We start from the raw sequence: 26,571 nt of genomic DNA on the forward strand, positions 1-26,571 counted from the left end.
CACTCTATACTATCGATTTATCCAAGCCTTCTGCTGTGTTGATGGATATTCCGTGTCAAGATATGCAAGTGATACCCAATGATCATCGCCGTCATGCTACTTCACGACTCCAAACACCGACCAGACCTACCCACACCCCTCACGCCATGCCTCGCATGCTGGAACCTCGTTCCAACACCGATCTTGCACGGCGCAAGCGGACTGCCTTGTACCTCTGCATCCACCACCTCCTTGCCCTTTCTGTTCTCTAGTCCCACGCTGCCATTCTCATTATCGTTCTCATTCACAGTATACCGCATCGCTCGTCGTTCTTTGATCGCGGATGTACGCGTAGAATGGTAACGGGACGGACCGCGCTCGATACAGACGTTGGGGCTGAGAGGACTGAGTTGGATACCGCCGTGTTCGAGAATAGGACATTTTGCTTGCGATTGGTGGGGGCGAATGATGACGGTCGTTGGGGAATGCGTTTGTGTCTGGGTTGGAGTGTGTGGCTGGTTGCGAGGGCGCCGTGGAGGGAGTACTTTGAAGAGGGGGGAGGTGCGGAGGCTAGAATCGGATTCGAGAAATGGGTCTGGGATTGTGATTGTGCTGATTTGATGGGATGATTGCATGCTATCCTTGTTGAAGACATGCTTCTCAGACGAAGAGCGCGGTAAATGGCTAGTAGACTGGTAGTCGAGCACATTCTCGATACCGCATGTTTCTTGTTCGTATAGAGATACGGTTGCGAGCCAGTCGTTGACACGGTCCCTAGGCGGACCAGTAAGACTGGCAGTGCGGTTTCGAGAACCTGCGATGAAGTATCCAGAGTCGTCCGACCACGACTCGGAGCTCTGCTCGGATACGCGGGGGCTGACAGCCTGCGTCGCGTGCGATACCATCCGGAACGACGTACTCGACATGCACGGAGATTTTGGATGTTGTACTGGAGAAACTGTGAGAGTAAAGCGTTGCTCATTCCTACTGTGCTCCGCTGGTGGCGAGGCCTTTCTGGAGATGTTTGGTAGCTGGGGATACGAGACGCCTCGGTCAGGCTGAGGAGGCTGAGGGCACTCATGATCGCGGCCGGCATCTTCGAAGATCTGTCTCATCCGCGCGGCATGTCCAGCGCGGGCTGGTGACTGTAACAGTGTTGAGCCATTGTTTGCACGTCGGACCCGAATGTTGGCTATTCGAGAGGGTGATGTTGGAAATGCACTTGGACCTAAGAACGTGGATGCTGTCGCTATTTGAAGGCGGCCGTGGTTAGTGAAGATGTTGTTTGTGGGCAATTGGCTGTATGCGCCGTATGCTGTCTCGAGAACTACACCTCCGTCGGGAGATGCCTCAGTGTTGTCGATATGCGGCAGCCAATGCCCAGAGGTCTGTCCGGGTGTCACGGGTGCCACGGGCTCGCGGAATGTGCGGCAGCATCCACTGGAGATACCCTATAATAGAGTTAAGTAACTTGTAGGAGCAATTCAGTCCTGCGCCATGCACGAACTTGCTGGGAGGCCATATTGATCGGTTGCGCGATTTCTTCATCGTCGTCCATATTCATCCGGGTCATCTCGAACATGCTGAGCTTGGCTGTTCGCGTGGGTACTCGACTTTGCACGAGCGATGACTCGAGGACGGCTTCAGCTGTCGTACATGACTTTGTGGCTGGGAGGTCGATAGCGAGGCTGCAGCAGTTGCACCAACGCCCCCTACATACTGCAGTTACCAGTCGTGCCTGCCAATTGAGCGCGAGCAGTTACTTCCCCGCCAAGTTTTGGTAGCACAGGCGCATAGCAAGATTGCAGATGTACTTTTCTCGTGAACAAGTAGCACATGTGTGGAGTGTAAACATTTTTCCGGAGGATCCAATAGTCAGGACATGAGTCTGATCGTATAAGATCCATATATGACGTGTGCGGTACACGGGGATGTCCAGGTGGGGATCGTCGCTGATCTGGTAGCGACGACCGCAGCTTCCGTATGCACAGAGCACTTGCTCGGGTCCAGTCGATAGAGGCGTTGTCGGATGTTTCTTTTTCTGCCCATAATTTCCGCCACGCTGACATCACGTGGCAGAATGTGCCGGTGCCTGCCCAACGGCCATATCGAAGGTTCTGCGTGAACTCTACCGGTGATTGCGCGAGATAGTGTCAGCCTTGGGATATCTCAGAGATATCACGTCAAGGTTTCGGCGCAGTAGGACGAGACGCGGGACGGTGTAATCGACGCACCAAGGCCGCTGAATCTCGCTTGTCGATCGCTATCTATGGGACGCCTCGAATTGATTACACCCAGCTGTCCACCTTCGATCCCGCCATCACGGTCACCGTGGTTCGGCATCTAAGATTAATCCCGTCTTTCACAACCATTCGCTGCGCCTCACAAAATCAACTTCGATCCCGACCCTGCGTCCAATCTTGCAGGCTCGGCCCTTTCTCCGATCACCAGGATCCCTAGCAACAGCCTTGGGACGTTGTAGCGTACACCGTCAACGGCGCTCTTAGGCAGAATGGTTCGCACTCCGGCAGGCACCCTTTGTGAGAGTCGCAGTAGGCGTATTGTCTGGCCCCAAAGAGGCGTCATGCATGCAGGAACAGCAGGCGAGGGCTAAACTGGGCTGTCTTGGCCGGGACGACACTCGAGACCGAGTCGCGGGCCCGCCTCGTCTACGCAAGGTGATGCTATGTAAAACACACCATGGCTGCAAGCATCTGAAGCATCCTACAACATTACCAGGTCGCCCCAAGTGCTGACAACCACAAATAACCACGAATAGCTCCTCAGGCGCACCTCGAGAAAACCTTACCCTCATCACAGTGACTGCAGCGGACGTTTTCGAAACGGCGCACGCTCTCGCACCAGCGTACGTTGGGCGCATCTTTGGGACCCTCTCCTCACCTCGTGCTGAGGCGGGAGTGTGTGCGTTGCCCGCGACTGTCGCACCATGCTGATTTCGATAGACGGTGACCAGTACGGGGCCCCTGAGTCGCCCGCGCATGTCGTGGCGTCTTCGCTTCCTGCACTACACCTTCTAGTCTGTGCTTCTAAGTCTGAACCATGCCAACCTTGCGTGTTCCACAATCTGCCCTGCCTGCCACTCCAAAGTTTCTGTATTTGCGTGACATGTCGTCGCTGTCTCTCGTGCCTTTTGCCTACCCTCACTCTTTCCATTCCATCTCGGCCTGAAGCCATTCGCGAGCTCGAAGCTCTTGCGCCACCACCATTCTGTCGCATCCTAACTATTATACTTTCTTTTTACTACTTTCGACACCTCCGCGTAGCTTAGTCCCCGCATTTACCCTCTGTAAATATATTCCTTATACTTGGCTCAACGGCCTGTCAATCTATTCAACCGCCTTCGTTCATCGCGTGCTATCGATAGCCGTTCTTCCGACAACGCTCGTCTGACTTGGCTGGGAACCTCTTACTGTAAGTACATGGATTTTCTTTGAAACCCCATTGGGATCAGCGTCACGTTGCTGCAACAGACAACGTCACACCTTCCCTTCTTCCTCGCTTCTGCGTCCGCTATCGTCCTATTTGGCATGTCATTGCTGGGCTGCATAGGCTCTTGGGCTATAGTGGCTCGGTTATACTCTGCATTGCGGTGTACTCTCCGTCGGCAGAGCCCTTGCTGTCCTTATTGAGCCCCACCGATCATGCAAAGGACTCGTTCTGATCTGCGAGAGTAGGTTAGTCAATACCTGATACGGTGTATCAGTCACCTCCTGGTTCCTGGATCTCTGAAACCTCAGGCAACTGGCTGTCTCTCACGCAAGGAATCGCTGCTTTCCGCGTGTGCCGACACGTATCAAATCACCGCGTCTGTTCCTGGAGGCACCCTACACTCACCTCTTTGCCTGTAATTTGGAAAAGGTACCTGGACCAGCATTTGGGAGCTTGAGTACCCCAGGGCCTGCGTGTCATACATGTCCGCATTGGCCATCAGCTGTCTTGCAACAAGTGCGTATGCGTCAACAGTCGCACAACCGTACCCACATTCAACACTCTTACAAACCACACGTTGCCTGGAGCAGACTCGACGACTCTACCAGTTCCGCGCACCGAGGGTGTGAACCTCGCGTCGCACAATAACATTCCACCGCCAGACTTGTGTCCAGTGGCACATTTTACCGTCAACATTTCGATATCTAATTCATGAGTTACGACCCAAGACTGGGCGCCGCGGCATACGGTGCAACAGGCGCAAGCAGCGATGGAGACGCAAAGAAGGGTTCGGTACGGGCGGCGAGAGAGAGGATGCAGGCTGCACAAAAGAGGACCCAGCTCCCAGACACGTCGAAGATAATTGGCCTTCCTCGGCGACCAAACCAGCTGGTCATGCAGAACTCTCAAGAACGGGTAGAACAGTCACAGCAACCGGCGCCTCCGGGAAGCAGAGGTGACGTTGACTCGGGATCGTCGTCACCACAATGGCCACTGCCAAACAATACCAGGGACAAAGCAGATCCGACACCCGCTTTGCCACCTCGCTCTCCGAAAAGACTACAACCACCCCCACAGTTTGCACGCCCTGTATCCGACGAGTTTCCTATACAACAACTCTCACCCGATCTTCCCTCGCCGAGTTCCCCAACATCAATATATCTACATCCGAATGCCGACACCTTCTCTCCTAACTCGTTCCAATCTTCGCGCCCAATCACTACCTCGTCCATAGCCTCGGACTCCTCAATAGGATCCATACCCGACTTCCCTGTACCACAACCGCCTATGCCAAGTATCCAACAAGCGCGACGTTTTCCAAGTCTCGGTCCACCGCCCTCTTCGCGAAGAGGGCCTTCGTCTTACTACACGCAAATGTCGTATGTGTCACCCATCGTCGAGGAGTCGGAGAACAACTCTTCGAGGATACAGTCACAGCGCGGATCCTTTGCTTCTAGCAACGTGTTCCCGACTAACAAGGATGACTTCTACCCCGATGACGATCTCTACTCGGATGACGGCGACACTATAACCAGCCGCGATACCATCTCACCGACCCCGACCGACTCCGACGATCGAAGCGGCCTCGTACAACAATCGCCCGCCCTTCTGCGACAGGCGAGTTTGGGTAGGAGGACTAAGCCATCGCTGATGACTATCAAGTCAGTGGACAGCTTTGGAAACAAGAAGGGTGGAGCTGAAGGGAAGAGGCCAGATGGTTCTAGGCTTGGCGCGGGAGCCATGGGCATAGGGGCTGCAACACTCGCAGCGAGGGATGGCAGTCCATCGGGCGTTTCGAGACATCCTCTCAGCAGGTCCGTTTCTATGGACTCTATAGACACGATAGAAGACTTCAAGAGCAAGGCTGGAAACGTTGGGACTGCATCACCACTCCAACAGGAATTGCGACACCCCGGAATGTCCGAGCGTGCTGGTATGCGACGGCCCGCAAGGCTCGACATGGACGCGGTTCGGGACGCTGAAGCGCGCGGTAGCTTGACGAGTCTGCCAGATCTCATTCGAAGAGCCACGCGCCTGGCAGCAAACCTTGATCGCGGACGCACAGCAAGTCGACTTGGATTAGACTTTTGGGAAACCGGCGCTCCCGATAGGAACCAAGTTCGTCAGTCTGGATTGTCTGAGATGCTTGCCGCTTTCCCACCACCTGGTCAAGAAACTCCCACCCGCTCCGGCCGGGGTACCCCAAACTTCCGCAATGGCAGCATGACGAAATGGCCGTCAGGTGGTAACTCGCGCAACGGTGTTACCGACTCTGGACTCAGCAACGAAAAGCAAAAGCCGCGTCGAAGGTGCTGCGGTATGCCCTTGTGGACATTCATCACGCTCCTCATAGTCTTGCTTTTTGTCATCGCTGCCGCCGTCGTCATCCCTGTGTTCCTAATCGTCCTACCCAACCAGAACAAGGGCGCCAATACCTCTGCCGCTCAAGAGACTCAAGGAAGTAACAACGGAGGCAACAACGGGGGTAATAACAACATGAACAACCCCAACGCACCTGCCGCACCACTTCCCACATCTGGGTCAGGACAAGGGAACGACCAATGCAGCGGTATCATCACCTGCCAGAACGGCGGTGTCGCCATACTCAACGGCGATCGATCGTGCAACTGTGTATGCATTAACGGCTTCACAGGAAAGACATGCACGAACGACGATGCTACTGGTTGCACCACAACTAGCATCGAGGGCACTGCCAACAACGCTACGATGGGCTCTGGTATCCCTCGCCTCATCGAGGTGACGGCGCCCAAGTTCAATATTCCTTTGGATGCCACTCGTGTCTTGTCGTTGTTCTCTCAGCTTTCCCTTAGTTGCGCAGCCGAGAACGCTCTGATTACATTCAATGGTCTCGCGTCTCGTTCAATTCCTCAGCGTCTTCATTCGATGGATTCAAGAGCCGCTCTGCACCCGTCACGTACGCTTCCAGTACTCCACCATCCTCATCCTGCCCAGATCCCTGGTCAGCAGGTCAAGCGCCAGACAGTCGGTCAGGTCGACGAAGCCGAGGCTCCGGAAGACCAAGCCAAAGCCCAGACGGACGAGCTCATAACACAGCCCATCTCGAGCAACATCAACGCTCTTGACTTCGCCCGTGTAGCTGTACTCCTAGCGCTTCAGGAAAGCCAGGACCTGGACGTGGCCGCGAGCGCACAAGAGTCCATACAAACCCTCCTTACCGACGACCGTAACGGGAACGCAAACCGCGGCAGCATCGACGTCGGCCCCTTCGAACTAGATCTCGTCAACTTCACAATCGAGTTCCAGAACGGCACCACGATACGCGGGCCACAGAGTACCTCATCCTGAGCTCCAGCGTCTACACTTAGATCCGAGATTTTGCCTTTACCAGCATAGCGATACCCTTTTTTGTCTTTTTGCCATCACACCATACATCATCTCTCTTTCCCAATACATTTCCATCTTGTCGCAACCAAATGTACGATATCAAAAGGGCTGGCGTGTGCCCTTGGACGGCACAGCGCAGGGCGTATCTCTTTTTTCCTGTTTTACTACTCCTTCATACAGTGTTTTTCTCTTTATATACCCGTCCTGTGGACGCTTTGTCATGACCGATGGACTGGATCTAATGTATTTTTGTTACGGTTGGTGGGAAATACCCCGAAGTGGAGTTTGATGTCAACGGCAGTCGCGATTCAGTACCAGAAGAAGAGGATAGCATAGCGCAGAGACTACGTAAGTCAGATTGATGTAGTGGAAATGATATGGTTCGCCAAAACTTCTTCGTCGTTCCGTATGTGCAGTGAGTGTTGTTGTGGTGGCTGATGGGTACACGTAAGGGACGCATACCTGAACAAGATGCTAACAGTGTATCAGGCTATTATATCTATCTGCAATGCACACGCGTGTCATGAATACGCTCATGGTGTTCTTCCCACTATCCCTAAGTCGCTGATGTTCCACTTGCAGCGTTCCTGCCGATCTTCCCATTCACCCTTCGCGACTTTCCCTTTCACTTCACTACACAAATCTCTCCACCACCAAACACCATGAAGTCTACCACAACCCAACTCAGTGAAACAAATATCCTGCCACTCCGCTTATGGTCCCCCACCCCCACGACCTTGCAAAAAAGGGTCCAAAACAACTCTCGTCGCTGACCTAATCACACTAAAGCCTCGTTGCCTGGAGTGCATAAAAGCTCACTGCCCCGCCGCCGCTGCGGTTTCTTGTTTACGCACTGGCGACTCACGATTGTTCCATTTTGACGACACTTTGATCACACCTCTTTTCTTGCCACTGCTTCCCAATATCTTGCCTACCTTTCGCTTGCAAGCGCGACAACTCCGTCTTCCTTCTGTCAGCTTGACTCACGGTACTTCGGTCTTTCTGATAGTGCGCCACAACACCCGCCAACACTATGTGGGCGTTCAAGGTCTTACCAACCTTGTTCGGTCTCGGTGCATGGTTTCGTCCGTCGTCACCTGCGTCCGATGTCCAAGTCGTCGTTCAGACTTATCTCGTGCTTGACGTACCACTACCTACCATCACCGTCACTGAAACCGTCGGAGGTAAGTCTCGACGGCTCGTTTTTCGCTCTGATATGATGACTGACATTTTTCCTAGTTCTTGCTACCGCCATCACCCACACCATCCCGACTGCCTCCTCCACTCCCGTCCCTGAATCCGACCGTCCTACTATAGATGGCTACGCCTATCCCTTCCCTGACTACACCCGGGCCGAGTCTCGCACCAGAGCGCGTTCCGATGAGCGTTATCAAGATCGTTTGACTGCAATGCACGTAATGTGGACGCCTCAGTATTCCATATTCGACTTCGTCGTGTTCCTCACTACTACCTTCGCCTTCGCTGTTATGACCTTATGGATCGCTATCGTCGCCAAAGACAAGGTTGACATCGTGCGGTACCTCGAGCAGATCCCTGGATACATCGACGCTTCCTTTCAACACACTGGGTGCCGCATTGGATACGCGTGTCTGATCCTGGCTTGGATAGGCTTGATCACCGACTACTGCATCGGATGGTCAGAAGGATACTTAGTATGGCCGAAAATAATCAATGTGCTTTTCTCGTATCCACTCCTCCTCATCGCACACTTCCAACTGCCGCCCATTGGGCACATTCTCTTCCTGTTTGGAAGGTTTGCAAAGACAGTTGCAACCGCCCCAGGGCGATGGATTGCTAGACAAGCGAGACGTTGGTACGAAGCCCGGACAAGCAAGCGTCGCATCGACAAGGTATTCGATCGACCTATATCTAGGATTACCATTGGAGAATGCCTTTTCCCGGACCTTGCCGCCGCCAAACCAAGACAGCAGGACACCAAATTCTCTCAGATAATCAAGGCCGCTTTGAGCGACACCTTCTTTCTCGGCTGGAATCTCATCGTTCTCGTGATCGAGCTCCGTATCCGATCTTGGATGCAGATCTGGTCACACACTCGCGATGTCATCTTGGTCACGATGGAAGTCCTTTTCGGCTGGGGCGACGATGCGTTCCTTTGGGACGTCTGGCTGGGGTGCTACCAGACTGGCTTGAAGGGCCTTCGTGGATGGCTTTCCGTAAGCAATGGGCTCATCAAGACAGCTCTCGGAGGGATTTGGGTTGGCCTCAAGCTGGTCAAAGCCGTCTTCAATCGTTTCCTCATCCGTGTCTTGGACAGGAAAGTACCTCACAACTTGACGCCCTGCGAAATCAAGACTTACGAAGACAAAGTCAACAATGCCTATTGCGAAACGTCCACCTACAACCACAGCCAGATCGCGCTCCTTTTGTTGAAACTTTGGGGAGCCGTCGAAGACATAGCTCGTTTGGAAGCTCAAATCAAATACATGCAGCAGCACTGCGATTCCATAAACAGCCGCGAGATTGGCGAGAAGTGTGTTGGCTACCGTGCAACAATCATCGAGCTCATTCACGATAACAACTACTTCCGTCTTCTGCTCTGCGCCATACTGAACGCTCTGTACAACGAACTTCATGGCCGAAGGCCCAATGACCTCAACGCCAAACATCCTTACAAGCCCAGCCAACTTGAGTTCCGCGTGGCACCTGACCCGCTCACTGGCTTCTACATGGGTTACAGGGAACACACGATTCGGGCCGTCAACAAATGGGATCTCGGCTACGAATACCTGAGACAGGTTGAAAACTTCGGCATGAAGTACGAGAAGGAACCTATGCGCATGTCGATGATCCTCGCCTGGAAAGCCAATGGCCCCGGGAACGTTCCTGACAACTTCGATCCGTTCGTCAAGGACCACTGGGTCTTTTCTGGCGCCATACCTGGTCTCAACATCCCCGTCTACAAGTCTGAGCACAACCCGTTCAACATCCACGCTAAGCGCTTCCCTGTCTACATCAATCCTGAGGGGATCTTTGGACCCCAGATCGAGGACTTTGCCGCCAAGGGCCGACTTGCGCAGTGGGGCGATTCTGAGGCCATGAAGCCCAAGGTTGCTCCTTTCGACGCCGCCGAGCTCTGCAGGTTTACCGCCAAGATGGATTTCGGTGCTGAGCCGCTTCGCAAGCACAAGATGGCTTCATTGCGCAAGATGCCCGTGTACTCGAGTGATCCATGCCCGACTGGTGAGCCCAGGACGACTGACTTCCCGCTCTACAGGAAGGACTTTGCCTAGATACGGATAGAGCTCTGATAAAAGATAATTATGAGGCCGCGAGAAACGACATCAACAACACGGATCCTCATCATATACTAAGGCCACTCGAACACTCCAGACAACACCTACCGAAACCCCCTCTCCACGTCCCCTCACCGATCTGCCTCACGACCACCACCGCCTCTTCTCCCTCTACACAAGACTCAACATTGACAAGGCAGCAGCCCTGTGCCACCTATAGGGTGAGTAGCGCATTCGTGCGCCTCACCGGGTGCCCCACTGCGCTGCTACAAACAAACCCTCCCCACCCTCTATGGAGTCAAGACACTGAAGCTCAAACACACTCTATGTATGTTTGGATTGCCCGACTGTCTTGTTACACCAGCTCCTCACCTTTATCCGATGCAGCAGGTATAGCCCTTTACGGTGCCTGAGTGACTGGACCGGGGTTTACCCCGGGAAGGTCCCGTTCTGAAGGATGGTGGGGTGGGTAGGGTTTGTTTGTGTTGACATGCATGTGCTGGACGGATGGATGAGCGTGTGATGCTTTTGAGATGGATGCTGAGATGGTATGGACGGGGGTTAAGTGAGTGTAGAAATGATGGTTGAGTGTGATGGTGTGAGATAAGGAGGATGTGGAGGTGATGTTGTGGATCTCAGACGCGATGGTGTCTTGAGAGCCTTTTCTTTTGTGCGATACCCCTTGCCTTTTTTGCTCTTTGTAGCTCTTGCATTACAAGTGTTCGGCCGGTGTTTTGGAGTTCGGATAGATAGATACCCACCTGCTTGTTCCTAGTTGTCGTAACCAAATCTAAGTTTCAACTTCCATACGAGCGATGTGATGAGATGAGTCTTCATCTCGACAGCTTCATGTCCGAGTGTATATGTGAATGAAGTTGTGGCGATGAGAGCACAGGGCAAGTGCAGCCGCGATGCGACTCCAGGGCTGCCCCTCCATGCCCCACTCAAGCAGCTCTCAATTACCTGTTCCTGAGCTGCCAGTCAAGACTACAACAGCCACACCTCCCCGCTAGCCCGCCAACACACCCTACACCCCGCCAACATGCCTCAGGAAGCCTCGAAGATCTCCGACCCCGACGCGACGTCGCAAGCAGCGGCCGAAGTTGTCGCGGAATCGAGTAAGCAGGCAGAAGCCGAATCCGCAGAAGAGAGCGGCGACGACGCGACCGAGACGGTGGAAGACGCAGAGGGCGCGTCGGAAAAGAAGAAGAAGAGCAGGAAGCGCAAAATTAAGGATGCCATCAGCGGCAAAGGCAAGGCTGGCGAGACCACCGACCTGAATGCGCCCGCAGGAAACGTCCTACCGAAAGAAGCGATGAACATGCTGCTCGCGAACAACCCCGGCCTGGCGAATGAACTGCAGGGCAAGGCGAACAACAAGGAAGAGCTTGCGCAATTGATCAAGAAGCTCAACATCAATGAGATGTTGACGGGTCTGGCGCCGCAAGGCAGCCAAAAAGACATGGCCAGCCACGCTTTCTGGAAGACACAGCCCGTACCTAGCTTCGAGGAGATGGCGAACAAGGAGAAGATCAAGGACGGCCCTATCAAGGAGATCAAGATTGAAGAGGTAGACAAGAACCCAAGTCCTATGTACCCTGGCTTTGAATGGGTGACAATGGATCTGGAGGATGAGAAGCAGCTGGAGGAGGTGTACGAGCTGCTCACAAACCACTACGTTGAAGACAAGGATGCCACCTTCCGCTTCAAGTACTCGCCTTCATTCCTGAACTGGTAGGTCTTCGGAGAGTGGTATCCAAGATTTGAGCTAATGTGAGCAGGGCCCTGAAAGCGCCTGGCTGGAAGAAGGAATGGCACGTTGGTGTCCGCGCAACCGCCTCAGGCAAGCTCGTCGCATTCATCTCAGGCATCCCGATACAAATGCGAGTTCGCGAAAAGGTCCTCAACTGCTCCGAAGTCAACTTCCTCTGCGTCCACAAGAAGCTCCGCTCCAAGCGGTTAGCACCCGTCCTCATCAAGGAGATTACCCGCCGCTGCTACGTCGAAGGGACATTCCAGGCCGTATACACCGTCGGCTCCCTACTTCCCACACCCGTGTCAACAGCGCGCTACTTCCACCGCGCCATCGACTGGGAGAAGCTATACGATGTCGGCTTCTCTCCTCTCCCTCACGGCAGCACCAAGCAACGCCAGATCATACGGTACAAGCTCCCAGACACCACTTCCACCCCCGGACTGCGCGAGATGGAGGCCAAGGATGTGGACGCAGCTGTCGATCTTCTGAGGCGATACCTGGAGCGCATGGATATGGCACAAGTCTTCAACAAGACCGAATTCGAGCACTGGATGGCGCCAAAGGAGAAGCCCAAGGAGCAAGTGGTGTGGAGCTATGTTGTTGAGGATCCCAACACCCACAAGATCACCGACTACTTCTCCTTCTACAACCTCGAGAGCACTGTAATCGGCAATAAGAAGCACAACACCATCAAGGCGGCATACCTCTTCTACTACGGTACAGAAGTCGCATTTGACAAGGAGGACAAGGACAAGACAAAGCTCAAACAACGACTAAACTTGTTGATGAAGGATGCGTTGATTTTATCGAAGAAGGTGAGCATCCCAATCATTTGATACCGATCTTTACTAACATAACCAGGCCGACTTTGACGTCTTCAACGCACTCACCCTGCTCGATAACCCGCTCTTCCTGGAAGAGCAACGATTCGGCGCTGGAGACGGCTCCCTGCATTACTACCTCTACAACTACCGCGCTGCGCCGATACCGGGTGGCATTGATTCGCGGAACCAATCAAGCAAGGACCACATGGGCGGTATCGGGTTGGTCATGTTGTAAGCGTCTGAGCGTGCACCTACAGCGGTGTTTGGATAGCGGGTTGCTGCTCGTGTTGGGAAGGGTCGAGGATTGTTGGGATGCGGTAGGGTGGCAGTCGGTTCCTACCCTTGATACAATGAGAGCTGTCTGGGAAGATTCAGATGTATCGACCCTTTACCTGCCTATGATGTCCATTATTTTTCATCTGCATATCATGTGCCACATGTCTAGGCGGTTGTAGCACGGTTTTGCAAGCATGTAGAGACTCCCAAGAATGTGGCTAGGCAGCGACGTCACATGCTCAGCCCAACTCCGCGGGTTTCAGCCGCGCTGTCGCCTATGTAACCACCTGGGCACCTTTGACCCCTCATTGGGTAGGCGCAGCCAGCTTTCGCCCAGCCAGGTAAAGGTGACTGCGTCTATCCGTAGTTAGCCTTGTTTCCGTTTCTGTCGCTGCCTTTCGCTCTTGCTGACCTTCTCTCCATCACATCGAAAGAGCCAGCCTATTCACCCGCCAACTACACCGTGCGCTACCCAGCAGCTTGCACATGAGCAGCGTTTGCGGTTTGCGGCACGTGCTTGGGTGTAACCGTGGTCCAGCCTCGCACTCTGCTATATTTGAACTCACATTGTTTCCCCCCAATCGTTGTCAACGCTCAACTTCTTTGCAGCATACATCGTCTCCTGACAAGCGCATCTGACGACTGCCAAGTCTGTGACGACCTCCTGGCCCGACTTCCAGCTTGCTGCTGTCACCCAAAAACATATTGAGTACCTCCAGGCTCTTTGCTTATTTTGAGAGTTTGGTACCGATGGCGGAGGAAGATCCTACCATGCAGGCAGCGAACGCTATCAACCACATGGAAAGATCAGACAAGGACGACACAAGAAAAGCAGATTATCAGCCCGAGACGCCATCGAACTACGTTACCCTGGACACCTTTGCGGAACTTACGCATCACCTCAGAACGCGCAGATGCCGCGTATGCGACGAATTATTCTTTTCCTCGGAGCTGGACATTCGGAACCTGTTTCAAGACTGGGCAAACGGTATAGTGGATCAGTTGTCCTGCGTTCTCAGGTGCAGTAATTGTAACACGCGCTCATGTATCGCATGTGAGCCGGTCCCCTTCGCAACGTCCTCCAGAATCGGATTTGCCTCGCCAAAAAACAAACAAAACTTATCATGGTGCTGCGTGGGCGGGCGCCTGTTCTTGATATGGGCGGTCCTCTGTGGGTTCGATCGACGTATCTGGGAGTCCAGGAATCTCGGAAACGTATCCAAGCAAGTCAGGCCAGAGTCAAAATTGAAGCCCAAGAAGATCCAGAAGTCCAGCCGTGGTGGCAGTCAAGGTCCCTGGAGCAGTAACAGGCCTTCAAAAGGCTCCATGCCTAGTGGTATGGGCTACGGCGGGCACGGCTCGGGCTCCAGTGGACATGATCACGATACGTACGACGACGATACCTCCGAAGACGATGGCGAAGTTGAATATGACATCAACGGTGAGCCGTTCAATGCTGAAGCACTGAAAGACATGTACGGGAAAGCACCAAGCCCCCCAAAAGGCCTTGAACACATTATGAACTCGATGAAATCCAAACCCAAACGTGTCGTGGGCAGGCAAGACGACACAATATTAAAGGCGCGAATTGCACGCAAAAAGGAAGACATCTTCAGCAAAACAATACTGGATTTCTTGACCGATCTTCTTCCATCTCTCGAGCGGGAAACCTGCTTCGATTTCGATCCTCCCGGTGCTATCTTGGAAATGCTCAACAATAGCAAGATCCTCCCACACTGCGCGGAGCTTCTACGCAACGACTCGTTGACCGACGTAACCAAGCGCAAAGATCTTTATCAGGCGCTGTTCTCTTTCCTGACTATGGTTGGCTCGCATTCTAGTACGGATGCAGCGCTCTTTGGCCCTCGATATGCGCGACCTGAGACGATAGACTTGCTTACACTTTCTTTCCACGATGAGATACCCGATGCAAAAGAGAAGGTGACCACTTTAGCCGAATGTCTACGAAACCTCACTACTCAAAGCTCAATGATGCTACAGAGCGCCAAGACGAACCAGAATGCCTTCAAAGATGACGAGGACCAGGAGATGCTTCACGTATGCCACCAGATTTCTATATTTACCGATTTCATTCAAACGCACATGATCACAGCGACCGATAGCGTAAGCGGCAAAGCGACTGTTATGGTACCAGACGGCCTTGATTTGAGTGACGTAGACTCCAAGCTGATGTCAAAAACTCATTACTATTGGAACACGGCAAAGACCCTCGGCTACTCCCAGCCGGGAAGGTTCAAGCGATTGATCACAGAGATTACAACGCTGCAAACAGGCCTACCACCGGGCATTTTCGTACGCTATTGCGAGGACAGACCTGACATCCTCAAGTGCATCATTGTCGGGCCTGCTGGTACGCCGTATGAAAATGGCCTCTTCGAGTTCGATCTCTTCTGCGGCGCAGCATTTCCGAACGATCCTCCGCAGGTCAACTTCAAGGGAACAGCAGGCGGTCGTATTTGCATCAATCCAAATCTTTACGCCGACGGTAAAGTCTGCTTATCTTTACTTGGCACCTGGTCTGGGGAGCCGTGGAACCCCGGGGAGTCGACATTGCTACAAGTATTGATATCGATACAAGCGATGATACTGTGTGAAGAGCCATGGTACAATGAGCCAGGAAGGGAAGCGGGTTACACGCGCAGCCTCAACGGGCCTTCGGCGATGTACAACAGGAAGATTCGTGACCATACAGCACGTACTGCAATTCTGGCTTGGCTCGACGAACCGCCACCACTATGGAAAGACGTTGTCGACTTCCACTTCAAGCAGCAAGGCAACACCATCCTCAAAACAGTAGAAGAGTGGGCCAAAGAGAAAATGCCTGAGTCTAACAACTCGGCTTCTGAGCGAACAATCGGAGAGGAGCTGTATGCGTACGACGAAGCGTTTGCCGAAGCTATGGCTGCTCGTCGCCCGGCTCCAGAGTTCAGCGATGTGGGTTCGTTGCTACCACAGCTACAGACTGCATTGAGGAAATACGGCGCTACCTTCAGAGTCGAATACGTCGCTCCCCCTGCTCCCCCTGCTCCGAAACGCAAGGCCGCACAAGCAAACCATTTCGGGCCTGGATTCTCGCCTTATCCACCTGGGTCGTGGGGTCCCGCGACGAGTTCTTCGGAAGCACCGACGTGGGCTTCGATGGCAGATTCGTCAGAAGCACCGACATGGGCTTCCGTGGCAAGTTCAACGACAGCACCGACAGAACCTCCATTCTCATTCGATAATTTGGATGCTTTCGCTGAATACATGGGCATCCAGAATCCGCAGGATGCTGCGCGTGGAGGCTTCAACCGCGGCCGTGGCCAGCATCGTGGAGGATTCGGTAGGGGCCACACAATTGCCGCTACGAACGGATCTACCGTGGGAGACTCTGCTGAGGCTCCTCGCTATGAACTTAGGTCGTCCACACGTGGTCGCGGCAGTGGCGAGGATCTGAGTACCCGTGGTGGGCAGGGTAGTTCCGGTACCGGCCATGCACCTTATAACAGCAATACCATGAACTATACACGCGGAGGAGGTGGGGTGTCTCCGGGTACCCAAGGATTGGGTCAGGGTGGCTTGGGCCGTGGGGGTCGTGGTAATGGTTTGGATGGTTCCGCTCTTGTATTTCCTCCTCCGCCTCCCGCTGGTACTCCGCCCGCCGGTTTTAACAGTTTGGGTCGTGGTCGAGGTGAACCTTCTCCAAGCGATAACGTCACCATGGGAGATGCGGCGCCGTGGACTCGCGGGGGGTTTGGCGGACGCGGCCGTGGTAGAGGAACCGGTCGCGGTGATCGTGGTGGACGTGGACGGGGTAGAGGTCGTGGCGACCGTGGAGGTAGCGGTTCCTAGTGTGAGCCACTTAGGGGAACCTTCTCAGGCAACTAGATATGCCATGGCGTTCGTGGTGGCACTCCATTCAGGGAGGAAACTGAAGAGGTGCCCTGTAGACTACATTAGTATCAGAACGGAAGTAAGCAAAGTCTTAACGCAATGTAGGCGTCTAGTGTATTAATTGTTATTATTTTGTGCAGGCGAGTGTTGAGTTTTTCCTTGAGTGGGGTGGTAGTTTTAGAGAAAGATACTTGTTTAACGCGCTGCTCTGTCGCGCGGTATACATGCACGGGATGGACGCGGTGAAGACACGATAGTATTCTTTGCGTTATATAGAAGTAACCAATTATAACAGTATTCAATCCAATCCAGACTAGAAAAGAGATGAGACGATACGCGATTGACGCAGCTCGACATTGATATGAAAGAGAGCAGACATTGTACGCGTCGAACCCCCATTCTGTCGGTGTTAACGGACTTAGCCCGCATTCCGTCATCGCCCATCGAACCCAGCATCGCGACGCGACGACCTAGGTACTTCCCCGCTCATGCCACCTCGCGTCGAAACCGCCTAGCTACCGCGATCATGGGCCAAGGAGTATCCCACGATACCCCGCAACTGACGCTGGGTAAGTATGGTTTTACCAATCTACTATCCCTCAATCCATAACCGTCGCTACGAACTTGCCGCCTAAACACCCCAACTAACGCCCTCCAGAGCAGCTCTCCCAAACCATCGCTCAACGCTTCGCTTCAAAAAGCTTCTCCCCCCTCGAACTCTACTGCTTCAATTCCGTCTTCCGCTCCCTCGCCGACACCGAATCCGGCGTGCAATACTGGAGCGAAAGCACACTATGTCGCTTCCTCGAGCTGCCAGATGCGCTGGGCGTAGGCTCCGTCGTCTTTCAGATGGCTAGCTACCTTGGCGCGTTCCCGCTTCCGAGTCAGGCGCCGGCTATACTTACACAAGAGGCGTTGCTCAAGGTGGTTACTATACTCACGGAGAGGTATGGGGCTGTGCTTAAGAAGAGGGGGAAGGAGATTTGGTTGAGGGAGATTTACAGGAGTTTGGCGATTTATGATAAGGGGATACGGTCGAGTTTGGAGGATAAGGAGAAGGAGGAGGTGGGACATGAACACAAGGGGGTGGCAGGCGGGAGTAGTAGTCTGGGGTTCGCGGTTGATGCGCCGGATGAGGGAGAAGAAGGGGAGGACGAGGATGATGATGAGCTGGTGCTGGCTGCATTAGACTCTATGGATGCGATCGACGCGTTTAAGCATGGGGAACAGACAAACGTTCATCATTCGATTATACCGACGGACAACTTCCTCAAGCTGGTTGAGCTGCTGCTGCTTATTGCGCCCATCGATGCACAGCAAAGCCTCTCGTCACTGGCACCGGATCTCTCAGATAAGCGGGTCGAGAATTTACGGCAAGCAGCGCATGTCATATTGTCGTCTTTCAACGTCGAGAATCATCCCGGTGTCACATATCGCACATTCAACACTGTCGTCTCAACAACAATGCCCTACCTGTTCAACGGCCTCAACCCGCTGTTCGAGCACTTCCTCTTCGCAAAGGACTTCGACCTCTCCAAAAAGAAGGCAGGCCCTGGCTCGCCTACCCAAGAGAGCAAACCTGTGATACCTCCACCAAAGGCAGAACTGGAGCCAGTCCTGCGCGAACCAGGAGAGATCTTGAACTTGACTACACTAAGCCAACTCTCGTTCTTCATCAAGGGCAGCAATCTCTTCCGGAGACTACGTCCACTATACAGCGGCAACACCCATGGCTTTAGCATGGGCTCCTTCGAAAAGCAGGTTTTCAACTGGCGCGCGCCCACCATCCTCCTCGTAAAAGGCCGTCTCCTCCCCGCGACACCCTCCAGCACACGCGAACGCGCATTACAAGACATGCTCCCACCCAAACGCCATTCCTCCAGCATAACCTCCAGCGCCCCCAACCAAACCTTCATCTACGGCGCCTACATCTCCTCGCAATGGAAACACACGGGCAAAACCTGTTTCGGCGACTCCTCCACCCAGCTCTTCCAACTCTCACCCACACACGACATCTTCCCCGCCTCCGCCTTCAGCAAAGACTACACCTACTTCTCCAAATCACCCACCCACCCCGCCGGCCTCGGCCTCGGCACCCCCATCCCCACGCAAACAGCCTCCTCAACGCAATTTTCGCACTCGCCCTTCCGCCCCGGCCCCGTCTCCCTGCATCTCGACGACGCGCTCGAATTCGGCATCTTCACGCATCTATCTGAAGGCGGGGGCTCGTTCCATCCGAGCAAGTTGCCTGGCAGGAAGAAGAAGGATTGGCAAGATCGCTTTGAGATTGAGTGTTTGGAGGTGTGGGGGTGTGGTGGGGATGAGGTTGCGGAACAGCAGAGGAAAGAGTGGGCGTGGCAGGAGAGGGAGGCAGAGGCTAGGAGGAGGGTAAATTTGGGTACGGGGGACGCGGAGATGGATAGGGAGTTGTTGAAGATGGCGGGGATTATTTCGGGGGATAGGAGTGGGGGGAGTATGGGCTGAGTGGCTGTAGAGAGCAGCTTTACGATGTAATGATATATACGAGTGATGAGGGTTCGAAGTTATCCTGCAAGTGCAGTCGAATTCCATTTATTGCAGTAGCTGAGTGTCCTGTCCCATTCTCGTAGTGCCGTGTAAACGCCTGTGATGCCTTGTTATGCATACATATGATACAGCCCCTCCTCTTTCCCGCATTGTACTCTCTGGTCCGTCAATCGCATCGTTTCATCCTCCTGCGTCGTTCCTAGAGTATCCAAAAGCCCATCTATCCTTGCCTGCATAATGTTAGCACCCACCATCCATAGCCATATCCACGTCTTGTAACTCACCTCTGCTTGTGCTTCGGATTCTTCGAGCAAATAATATAAACATAGCGTCCCTTCTTCCTCCTCACACTCTTACACCCATCACACAGCTTCTTGACTGAACTCCGCACTTTCATGCCGCGCGTTTGTATCCGCCCGCCCATGCTCAGGTTGTTGAAACTGGAAACGAGATCGCGGATGCCCGCGCTGGGTGCAGAGCGGAAGGTAGATAGCGTCGGTCGTACGCACGAGCATGTTGGGGTGTGGATGTGTTGGGTGCGTGTGCGCAGGGTGGTGCGGAGAGATTGGAAGGTGGTGGGCCGCCGGATGGGCAGGGCGAGAGCGCGAGATAGCATTGCGTGATTTCGGGTGTGAATTGGGGCCGCGGGCGGCGGGGAAAGTTTGCGATGGCGGTTGGTGGTGGGCGTGCAGCTATGGCGATGGACCTGATGATGACGGCGATGGTGTTGCGGCGGAAAATATATGCCAAGACGCTAGTGGCTCGATGAAGTCGCGCTGCGATGGGAGAGGGCATTCTGAACTCCACAACCCAAAGAGTTTCACATCTTTATTTTGCCCGAGATCTTGTGGAATGTGCCCGCAAGGTGATCAGGTTTGAGCGTGCAAAGGCGAGGCCCAATGCGTTCACCATTCAATACTTCCCGGTGTGTCTCAACATCGCGACTATACTCTACAAGCTCGACGCCATGAATCAAGGCAACAGAGACTTTGACAAGGACATGAAGCAGCGTGTGGAATATACGTTGAGCAGCGTCAATCAAATGGAGTCGTACGATAAGGAGTGGCAGGTAATGGGCTATGTATTGGATTGGAGGGATCTGAGTGAGCTGATACAGGGGGGTTTGAAGAGTGGCAGGAACAGGTCAGCTGAAGACCACTTCATGCATCAGCAATTGGAGTGTAGTTCTATGGCTACCAACATCGAGTCGGTGTTCTCAAGTGATCTTCTTGACAGAGGCCAGCTTCGATCTTACAGGCACATTGTGCTCAGCGTTCTGCGTATCCGGAAACCCTTCCAACTCCACACCCTTCCTAAAGATCACACAGTGCGAGCTTCCGCCATAGTGAAACATGCCAATCTCATCCCCCTTCTTGACGTGCTGTCCCTCCTTGACGGTGGTGTCGCATGTCGAGACCTCAGTCATTCCAATGCCCATGAAGCACACCAAGCCAAGATCCTTGTTATCAGCTTCGAAGAAGATGATAGCGCGCGTAGCCGTAGCGGTCAGGTAACCCTGGGCTGTTTTCTCGCCTCCCTCGTCGATGTCGCCCTTAGCCGAGGGGTCACCAAGACCTTCAAACAGCGGCTCGGAGAAGTAGGTACCTTCAACGAGATATGACTTGACCACCTTACCGCTAACGGGCGCGTGCCAGCGATGGTAGCTCAGCGCGGAAAGGAAGGCCTGGTAGATAGTGCCACCGATGAATTGTTCGTGCAATGGGTCCATAGCGAGCATGTCCATGAGTGAATAAGGTTGACCTTTCACCCAGAAACGATCGCGCTTGGAGATGTTACGTCCCACCTTGTAGGATTTTGACTCGCAAGCGTTGGCAATAACACTGTCGTCGTCAGGACTGGCGACGGGCCGCTTGTCTTCTTGGAAATGGCGCGTGAAGAAGTCGTCCCAAGACTTGTACCCATGGTGCTTTCTAGACGGGTCGCAGTGGAAGAACTCTTCGAAAGCATAAGACGTTTGGCCAACATTGGCTGTCAATGCCAGATCGTGAGTGCCGTGATCGCTGAGCCAGCCGATCTTATCGTCACTAAGCACGTATGCTGACGATGGTGAGTTCAGAAACTCTGCCCATGCGTTGAGGACCTTCTTGATCATCTTGTTGACCTCTGGATCTAAGAAGAAGGCGAATCCAGATGGCGTGCCCTTTATGATGCGATCAGCGGTATCCCGGACGAATTTCATTGGAGCTTCCTACCATCGGCCAGTCGAGGATAGCGTTGAATGGCGTTCCTACCATTCCAACAGAGGACTCGTGATCGCTCCACTCAGGCGCCGTTGTGAGGATGTGGTTGAACAACTCCAGCATATGATGGTAATCGCGAACCTGCTTATGGCCCACGGGATCGCTCTTGTACGGTTTCTTCGTAGGTATCTCCTCAAACATGGAGTTGATCAGAATGTAGATGCGCGTGTTGTTTTCAATCAGGTCTTTGAACTCTCGCAACACAGGATGCAGCTCTTGAGAGTTGTTTTCCACGCGCTCGATGATGCCCGCCAACCATTTCTTGTGGACGCGGTGGTCTGCCGGGAGCCAGGAGCCGGTCCTGTGAACGCGGTGTTCGTCAGGGACATTCTCGGTGTTCTCTTGATGCGACATGATTGAATGATATAATCTAGAAATGCAGATTTCGTAATGAAAAGTTGGTCTCGAGAGGGAAGGTAAAGCTCAGTATGAGAGCGTAGTGTAGAATTGAGCATCATGTATACGTCATATGTTCGCGCGAACTCAACAGTCTGCAGGCTGTCGTATCTGCCCGGGCAGAGAGCATACATCGCATACGTCTAATTTCCATGATCGATGGTGTTCATCTGATGGCGTGGCAGGCGCGCCGGCTACGGAGAACAAGTAGGGTGAACTATCGCTGGGTCCATATCCGGCTACACGAAGGCGCTTATTCAACCGTACAGATCCATTCATCCACAAGACAACGGGTATCACGATACTTCCTCCTATTTGTACAAGGATGACAGCAATCTTCAAATCTCAACAGCCTTTGTCGCCTTCCGTTTATTTCTTAAACACATGATAGCCAACGCGTATGCCATCGAACTCAGTGGTGTATATGTTGAGCTAACTAGTATATCTCAATCATTCGCGTCTGCTCGATGGTAGGTCTCACGACACCTGGACCCCATCTTCCCTTCTTACTGCCTGGATTCCAACAGTCCAGGTCCCATGCGGCCCATAGGTAGCACGCACTCACGACTCGGTACTGCTGGCCTTCGGCTCTGCGCAAAATGAAAGGTTCTTTCGCGCCATCAATAGCGAAGATCTCGTCAGCCTCATCAGGTCGAACATCATGAGGTCTATAGCCTACGCTAAAGCGGCTTAAGAATATGCGCCAATTAGGATGGCTCACGCCCATCCCAAGGAAATGGCCCAAATCTTCAGGATGAATGTCCGATTGTTCCTCTAGTAAACGACAATCTTCGGGCATTGCTTTCGTTCTAAAACAATCGAGAATCCATGGATTATTGGTGATCCCAATTCTTTGAAATGTCACGTCTAAATGCCCTGCGGTTACGCTATCGATATAATGCGCTCGTACACGTAGTCGCGGTAGTAAGCCAGATGGCGCATCCTGGGGTGTTTCGATGAAGCACGTTGCGTGGTCATGATTTTTGAGCGGCCGAATTTGCCGATAGTTGAAGCTTTGTGTGGCTTTCACACGAATGAAATCCACAAAGTTGGCAGGTCCTGATGCGTGATCGTACTTCGAGGCATCGCGAAACTTCGAAGGCGACAATATAACGACCCTTATGGTTTTCCGCCATGGAGTGTTAACGTGGTGTTTCTCGTGATGTGATGGCCAAGTAAATCGTTCGCTGCGCTTAGTCAAACTTCGCATCGTTGAATCGAGGTAGGACCTCAACGCCGGCATATCCAGACATGGTTCTGCGCGCCAATCTCCCCTAGGGTCGAGGTGGTCGGTTCTCGAGAACACCAGGACTTCAAGGTTTTGTCGAGTAGCAATGATTGCCGCGACTACGTTCCTGTAGACCACGTTGCGATCCAAAGAATAATCGACAGGTATAAGCGATTTAGCCTTTTCTTCCATGAGACCTATGACGGCGTAGATGTGATCTCGAGTATCAGTCGCCTGCAAGGTACAGGTTGTGTGTAGGCAAGAAACGATTCCGAGCTTCATTCCTTTTCCTAGCGACCATTGGAGGACACTAGGAAGTTCGTAATGATTGACCCCGTACGGATCGCCGTTGTAAACTTTCTTCATCCGCTCAATTACAGCGGCGGTCAGTGGGAGGACATTATCATTAACAATCAGGTATGCAGCCCGCGCTAAAGCTACTTCTTGGATAACCCAGACCCGGGTGAAGTACCGTAATGAGAAGAGACTTTTCAAGTCTGCCAAAGCGGAACTGGTCGCATAATCCTGCGTGCTTTTTCCAAGCAGCCTGCGAAAGAGATAACTAAAGTTCGAAGTGTGATCGATGCAGCTGTAGACAGCTCGTGCATTGGTGTAGATCAGATCCATCAATCCGACCTGATGGTTGCGCTCGCTAACATTTGTCTGATCGATGCCTGGCCGAGATCGTGAGTATTGGCGTAACATACATCGCGGCGTTTACGACTAGGTGCTACGTACATATTGCATCGACCCAGAGCTTCCGTTTGCCAAGCTGCCTCAGGTGACGAAGCACCGCGTCACAATTCATAGTGATCGGAACAGACCCGCCCTGAATACAAAAGATGGCCTTGGTAAGACGTGAGTCGCCATCCTCGGTCGCCCAAGTATAAGATACAGCGTCGTATTCAGGGTCGTGATCCATATCGACGTGTATTATCTCGCACCATAATGCATCCTCAGAGTTGCCTGGAAGGAGTAGAACCAATCGTAACTCGCGACCGAGCTTGTGGTCCAGGTTCTTGTATTTGTACAGAGCTGTAGCCTCGCTTGTGTGAACGTAGGCTGCCAGGGAAGAGGCTGAAATAACTTCGCCACAGCTAAGGCAGCATCTGATCGCGTCGAAGTCTTTTATATCCGAGTGTTTGCATGGTGCTCCAGTCATTTGATGCGTCTTGGCGTTACGTGGTCGTACGGTGCTCGCGCCTGGGTGGAATATGGCGAACGATCCGGAGAACGCTATCACAGAAACCGCGACTTTATGGCTGAAGGCAGCAGGCTGAGCATAACTTGCGGTGGTGGCATAGTGCATGCATCACACCGGCTGTGCTCGACCAATCGGTGAGCGTCGCGTCCACACTAAGCAGGGGCTGAGGCTGAACGTCACGGTGGACCCAGCAGCGTACTCATCAATGTATGTTGATCATCTGCGTACCCATCGCATCCATATGGCGAAAAGGATCAAAATCCCATCGTTGATCCAGTCCTGTCCCCGCTGTAGTCCAACAATCCAGATGCGACAAAGCAAACAGGTGGCAGTCACCCACGATGAAAAAGCTTCGGCGGCCAGCCATTCTGGGTGCCACGTTGTACTCAGGTCTGAGAATCAGCGGGACTGTACAGCCATCGACCGCCCATACAGTATCGCCCACCTCGAACTCATGACTCGTTACTGCTGGCAGGTATCCAGCCCGAAAGATGCGTTTGTCTTTTCCAAGAGACTGAAGCTCGGCGCAAAACTGTTGTAATCCGATCCAATGGAGATCCCCGGCACTTGTTACTCGAGGTTGAGATTGGTTGAGGCGAGTGTAGTGAGGATCGAAGAGCCATCTATATCGTGTAGGCCACGACTGCATACCAAAACCGCGCGGTTCAGCGTCGCTATCCATCAGATTCTTCAAGCTTAGACCAAAATCCTGAGCGCCTTGCCATCGTTGGCTCTCGCTAACCCCTTGCATGGTCGCGCTGTCTATGGTAGCAAGGCAGTGTGCGCGAACCCCAATGGAGGGTTTTGAGTAGATATTTGCCGGCCAGCTGGCGGGTATGTCGACCACTGATTTCCAGTCTATCTCGTTGGACTGAGCAGCTGCAGGCCGGTTCCACATCAACTTCTCCAACGATTTCCAGGGCCCTATCTTTGCGCTTTGAAATTGGGGACGTATTGTGATGTCGCCTGCCCATTCAGTCCAGTCTGGTACCCAAGTCGGTAAATTATGCCGCGCAGGTCTTGCTTTATGCGATGCGTATGATAATATCTCGAAATCTTCTCTGCAGATGATGATTGCAGCCGCTGCGTGCGTCATAACTTCGTCCACGCTCTGTGTGTAATCGATTGGTACCAAACTCTGTACGTGCTCGCCTACCAAGCCCAATAGACCGTATACCTTGTCCCTCGGATCTGTCGACGAACAATTGCGTGTCATATGCAGCATCGTCAGTAGGTCTCTCGTTGGCGCACTCACTAGTGGGTCCCAAGCTAGTGGACCGGGTATCTGCAATCCAGATATTTTGGCTCTTCCACGGATGCGGCTCATTAAATTGGTGTCCATAGGACAGGATGTGTTGCCCGTAACCATCACTAGTTTTTGCGCCAGCGCTGCTTCTTGAATTACCCATACCCGTGAGGCCCATCTCTTGGCAAACAATTTCTTCAGCGCAACTTGTCGTCTCTCGGTATCTAGCCATAGATTGCGAGAGCCAAACCCTAGGTCTTCTTCTCCTAGGTAGACCAGAACTTGCGAAGCGCCTGAGTATATCCTCGCCATGATTGAGACCTGCTGGTTTCGCTCTCGCATGTTGCTTTGATCAATAGCGAGTGCATCGACCCATAGCATTCTTTCTTGTGAGGTAGATCTTAGCCTGCGCAACGCAGACGCGCAGCTTAGTGTCACTGGCAAAATCGACGTTTCTTCCTCTCCAATGTAAGCGCAATGAATCCGTTGTGATAAGCTAGCGTCTCCATCTTCGGAAGCCCACGTGTAGGAGAGGGCCTCGTATTCGATGTCATCATCCAGATTCGTGTGGAGGAGATCGCATCGGATATGTTCGTGAAATTCGCCGGGGTAGAGACACAGGAGGCGAATATCTTCACCCTCGGAAGGGTCCAGCGGCCGGTATCGGAAGCTGTGCGAGATTTGGGGTTGGTAGAAATGCGTGGGTTTATCGAGTGGCATCGCGACGCGCTCTTCGGAAAGCGCGTGCGGGTTCTTGGTATGACTGAAGAGAAATTCAGTCCATGCGTACGCGTCTGTCGATCCTGCAGATCGGGTTGGCAATATGCCGAGTTGTGGTAATGGGACGCATCGCGACAGGTTTTGCCGAGGCCGGACAGATAAACTTCGGT

At 53.2% G+C, this 26,571-nt stretch overlaps 9 protein-coding genes across 9 annotated transcripts; 5 read left to right on the top strand and 4 right to left on the bottom strand.

The window, feature by feature from the left end:
* Nucleotides 1–3: 3 nt before the first annotated feature.
* On the bottom strand, nt 4–1,707 carry BKA58DRAFT_90670 (uncharacterized protein). The gene is made up of 2 exons (XM_046176160.1): nt 1,487–1,707; nt 4–1,430 (listed from the first exon to the last, which is right to left on the bottom strand). Exons 1-2 carry the CDS (start codon nt 1,559–1,561, stop codon nt 102–104), a joined length of 1,404 nt encoding a protein of 467 aa, XP_046029028.1. The 5' UTR covers nt 1,562–1,707; the 3' UTR covers nt 4–101.
* A 1,934-nt stretch (nt 1,708–3,641) lies between these two features.
* BKA58DRAFT_90703 (uncharacterized protein) lies at nt 3,642–6,895 on the top strand. Its single transcript, XM_046176161.1, has one exon. The coding sequence runs from the start codon at nt 4,141–4,143 to the stop codon at nt 6,754–6,756; it is 2,616 nt and encodes an 871-aa protein (XP_046029029.1). The 5' UTR covers nt 3,642–4,140; the 3' UTR covers nt 6,757–6,895.
* Nucleotides 6,896–7,828: 933 nt separating this feature from the next.
* On the top strand, nt 7,829–10,067 carry BKA58DRAFT_435911 (uncharacterized protein; the record flags this gene model as incomplete). The annotated part of the gene is made up of 2 exons (XM_046173377.1): nt 7,829–7,979; nt 8,035–10,067. The coding sequence occupies 2 exons, from the start codon at nt 7,829–7,831 to the stop codon at nt 10,065–10,067; spliced, it is 2,184 nt and encodes a 727-aa protein (XP_046029030.1).
* A 948-nt stretch (nt 10,068–11,015) lies between these two features.
* Nucleotides 11,016–13,012, top strand: BKA58DRAFT_90713 (glycylpeptide N-tetradecanoyltransferase). The gene is made up of 3 exons (XM_046176162.1): nt 11,016–11,804; nt 11,852–12,641; nt 12,688–13,012. Exons 1-3 carry the CDS (start codon nt 11,113–11,115, stop codon nt 12,883–12,885), a joined length of 1,680 nt encoding a protein of 559 aa, XP_046029031.1. The 5' UTR covers nt 11,016–11,112; the 3' UTR covers nt 12,886–13,012.
* Nucleotides 13,013–13,724: 712 nt separating this feature from the next.
* On the top strand, nt 13,725–16,778 carry BKA58DRAFT_308467 (uncharacterized protein; the record flags this gene model as incomplete). The annotated part of the gene is made up of 4 exons (XM_046167203.1): nt 13,725–14,314; nt 14,486–16,224; nt 16,315–16,530; nt 16,705–16,778. The coding sequence occupies 4 exons, from the start codon at nt 13,725–13,727 to the stop codon at nt 16,776–16,778; spliced, it is 2,619 nt and encodes an 872-aa protein (XP_046029032.1).
* Nucleotides 16,779–17,307: 529 nt separating this feature from the next.
* On the top strand, nt 17,308–19,304 carry BKA58DRAFT_354179 (restriction of telomere capping protein 5; the record flags this gene model as incomplete). Its single annotated transcript, XM_046168611.1, has 2 exons — nt 17,308–17,389; nt 17,479–19,304. Exons 1-2 carry the CDS (start codon nt 17,347–17,349, stop codon nt 19,302–19,304), a joined length of 1,869 nt encoding a protein of 622 aa, XP_046029033.1. The 5' UTR covers nt 17,308–17,346.
* Nucleotides 19,305–19,555: 251 nt separating this feature from the next.
* BKA58DRAFT_376725 (ribosomal protein L36-domain-containing protein) lies at nt 19,556–20,108 on the bottom strand. Its single transcript, XM_046169544.1, has one exon. It carries the CDS (start codon nt 19,960–19,962, stop codon nt 19,627–19,629), a length of 336 nt encoding a protein of 111 aa, XP_046029034.1. The 5' UTR covers nt 19,963–20,108; the 3' UTR covers nt 19,556–19,626.
* Nucleotides 20,109–20,562: 454 nt separating this feature from the next.
* On the bottom strand, nt 20,563–21,961 carry BKA58DRAFT_435915 (Phophatidylserine decarboxylase-domain-containing protein; the record flags this gene model as incomplete). The annotated part of the gene is made up of 2 exons (XM_046173378.1): nt 20,563–21,507; nt 21,560–21,961. 2 exons carry the CDS (start codon nt 21,959–21,961, stop codon nt 20,563–20,565), a joined length of 1,347 nt encoding a protein of 448 aa, XP_046029035.1.
* A 478-nt stretch (nt 21,962–22,439) lies between these two features.
* On the bottom strand, nt 22,440–26,401 carry BKA58DRAFT_309297 (heterokaryon incompatibility protein-domain-containing protein; the record flags this gene model as incomplete). The annotated part of the gene is made up of 5 exons (XM_046167232.1): nt 22,440–22,678; nt 22,916–23,507; nt 23,589–23,905; nt 23,970–24,485; nt 24,664–26,401. 5 exons carry the CDS (start codon nt 26,399–26,401, stop codon nt 22,440–22,442), a joined length of 3,402 nt encoding a protein of 1,133 aa, XP_046029036.1.
* Nucleotides 26,402–26,571: the final 170 nt, after the last annotated feature.

The sequence above is a fragment of the Alternaria rosae genome (assembly GCF_020736505.1).
Source record: "Alternaria rosae strain MPI-PUGE-AT-0040 chromosome Unknown BKA58scaffold_2, whole genome shotgun sequence".
NCBI lineage: Eukaryota > Fungi > Ascomycota > Dothideomycetes > Pleosporales > Pleosporaceae > Alternaria > Alternaria rosae.

Coding starts and splice junctions, on each gene's coding strand:
- BKA58DRAFT_90670 (XM_046176160.1), bottom strand. CDS start 1,561: ATGTTCGAGATGACCCGGATGAATATGGACGACGATGAAGAAATCGCG. Junction 1,431..1,486: donor TCAATATGGCCTCCCAGCAA/GTTCGTGCATGG, acceptor ACTCTATTATAG/GGTATCTCCAGTGGATGCTG.
- BKA58DRAFT_90703 (XM_046176161.1), top strand. CDS start 4,141: ATGAGTTACGACCCAAGACTGGGCGCCGCGGCATACGGTGCAACAGGC.
- BKA58DRAFT_90713 (XM_046176162.1), top strand. CDS start 11,113: ATGCCTCAGGAAGCCTCGAAGATCTCCGACCCCGACGCGACGTCGCAA. Junction 11,805..11,851: donor TCGCCTTCATTCCTGAACTG/GTAGGTCTTCGG, acceptor TAATGTGAGCAG/GGCCCTGAAAGCGCCTGGCT. Junction 12,642..12,687: donor CGTTGATTTTATCGAAGAAG/GTGAGCATCCCA, acceptor TAACATAACCAG/GCCGACTTTGACGTCTTCAA.
- BKA58DRAFT_376725 (XM_046169544.1), bottom strand. CDS start 19,962: ATGCTATCTCGCGCTCTCGCCCTGCCCATCCGGCGGCCCACCACCTTC.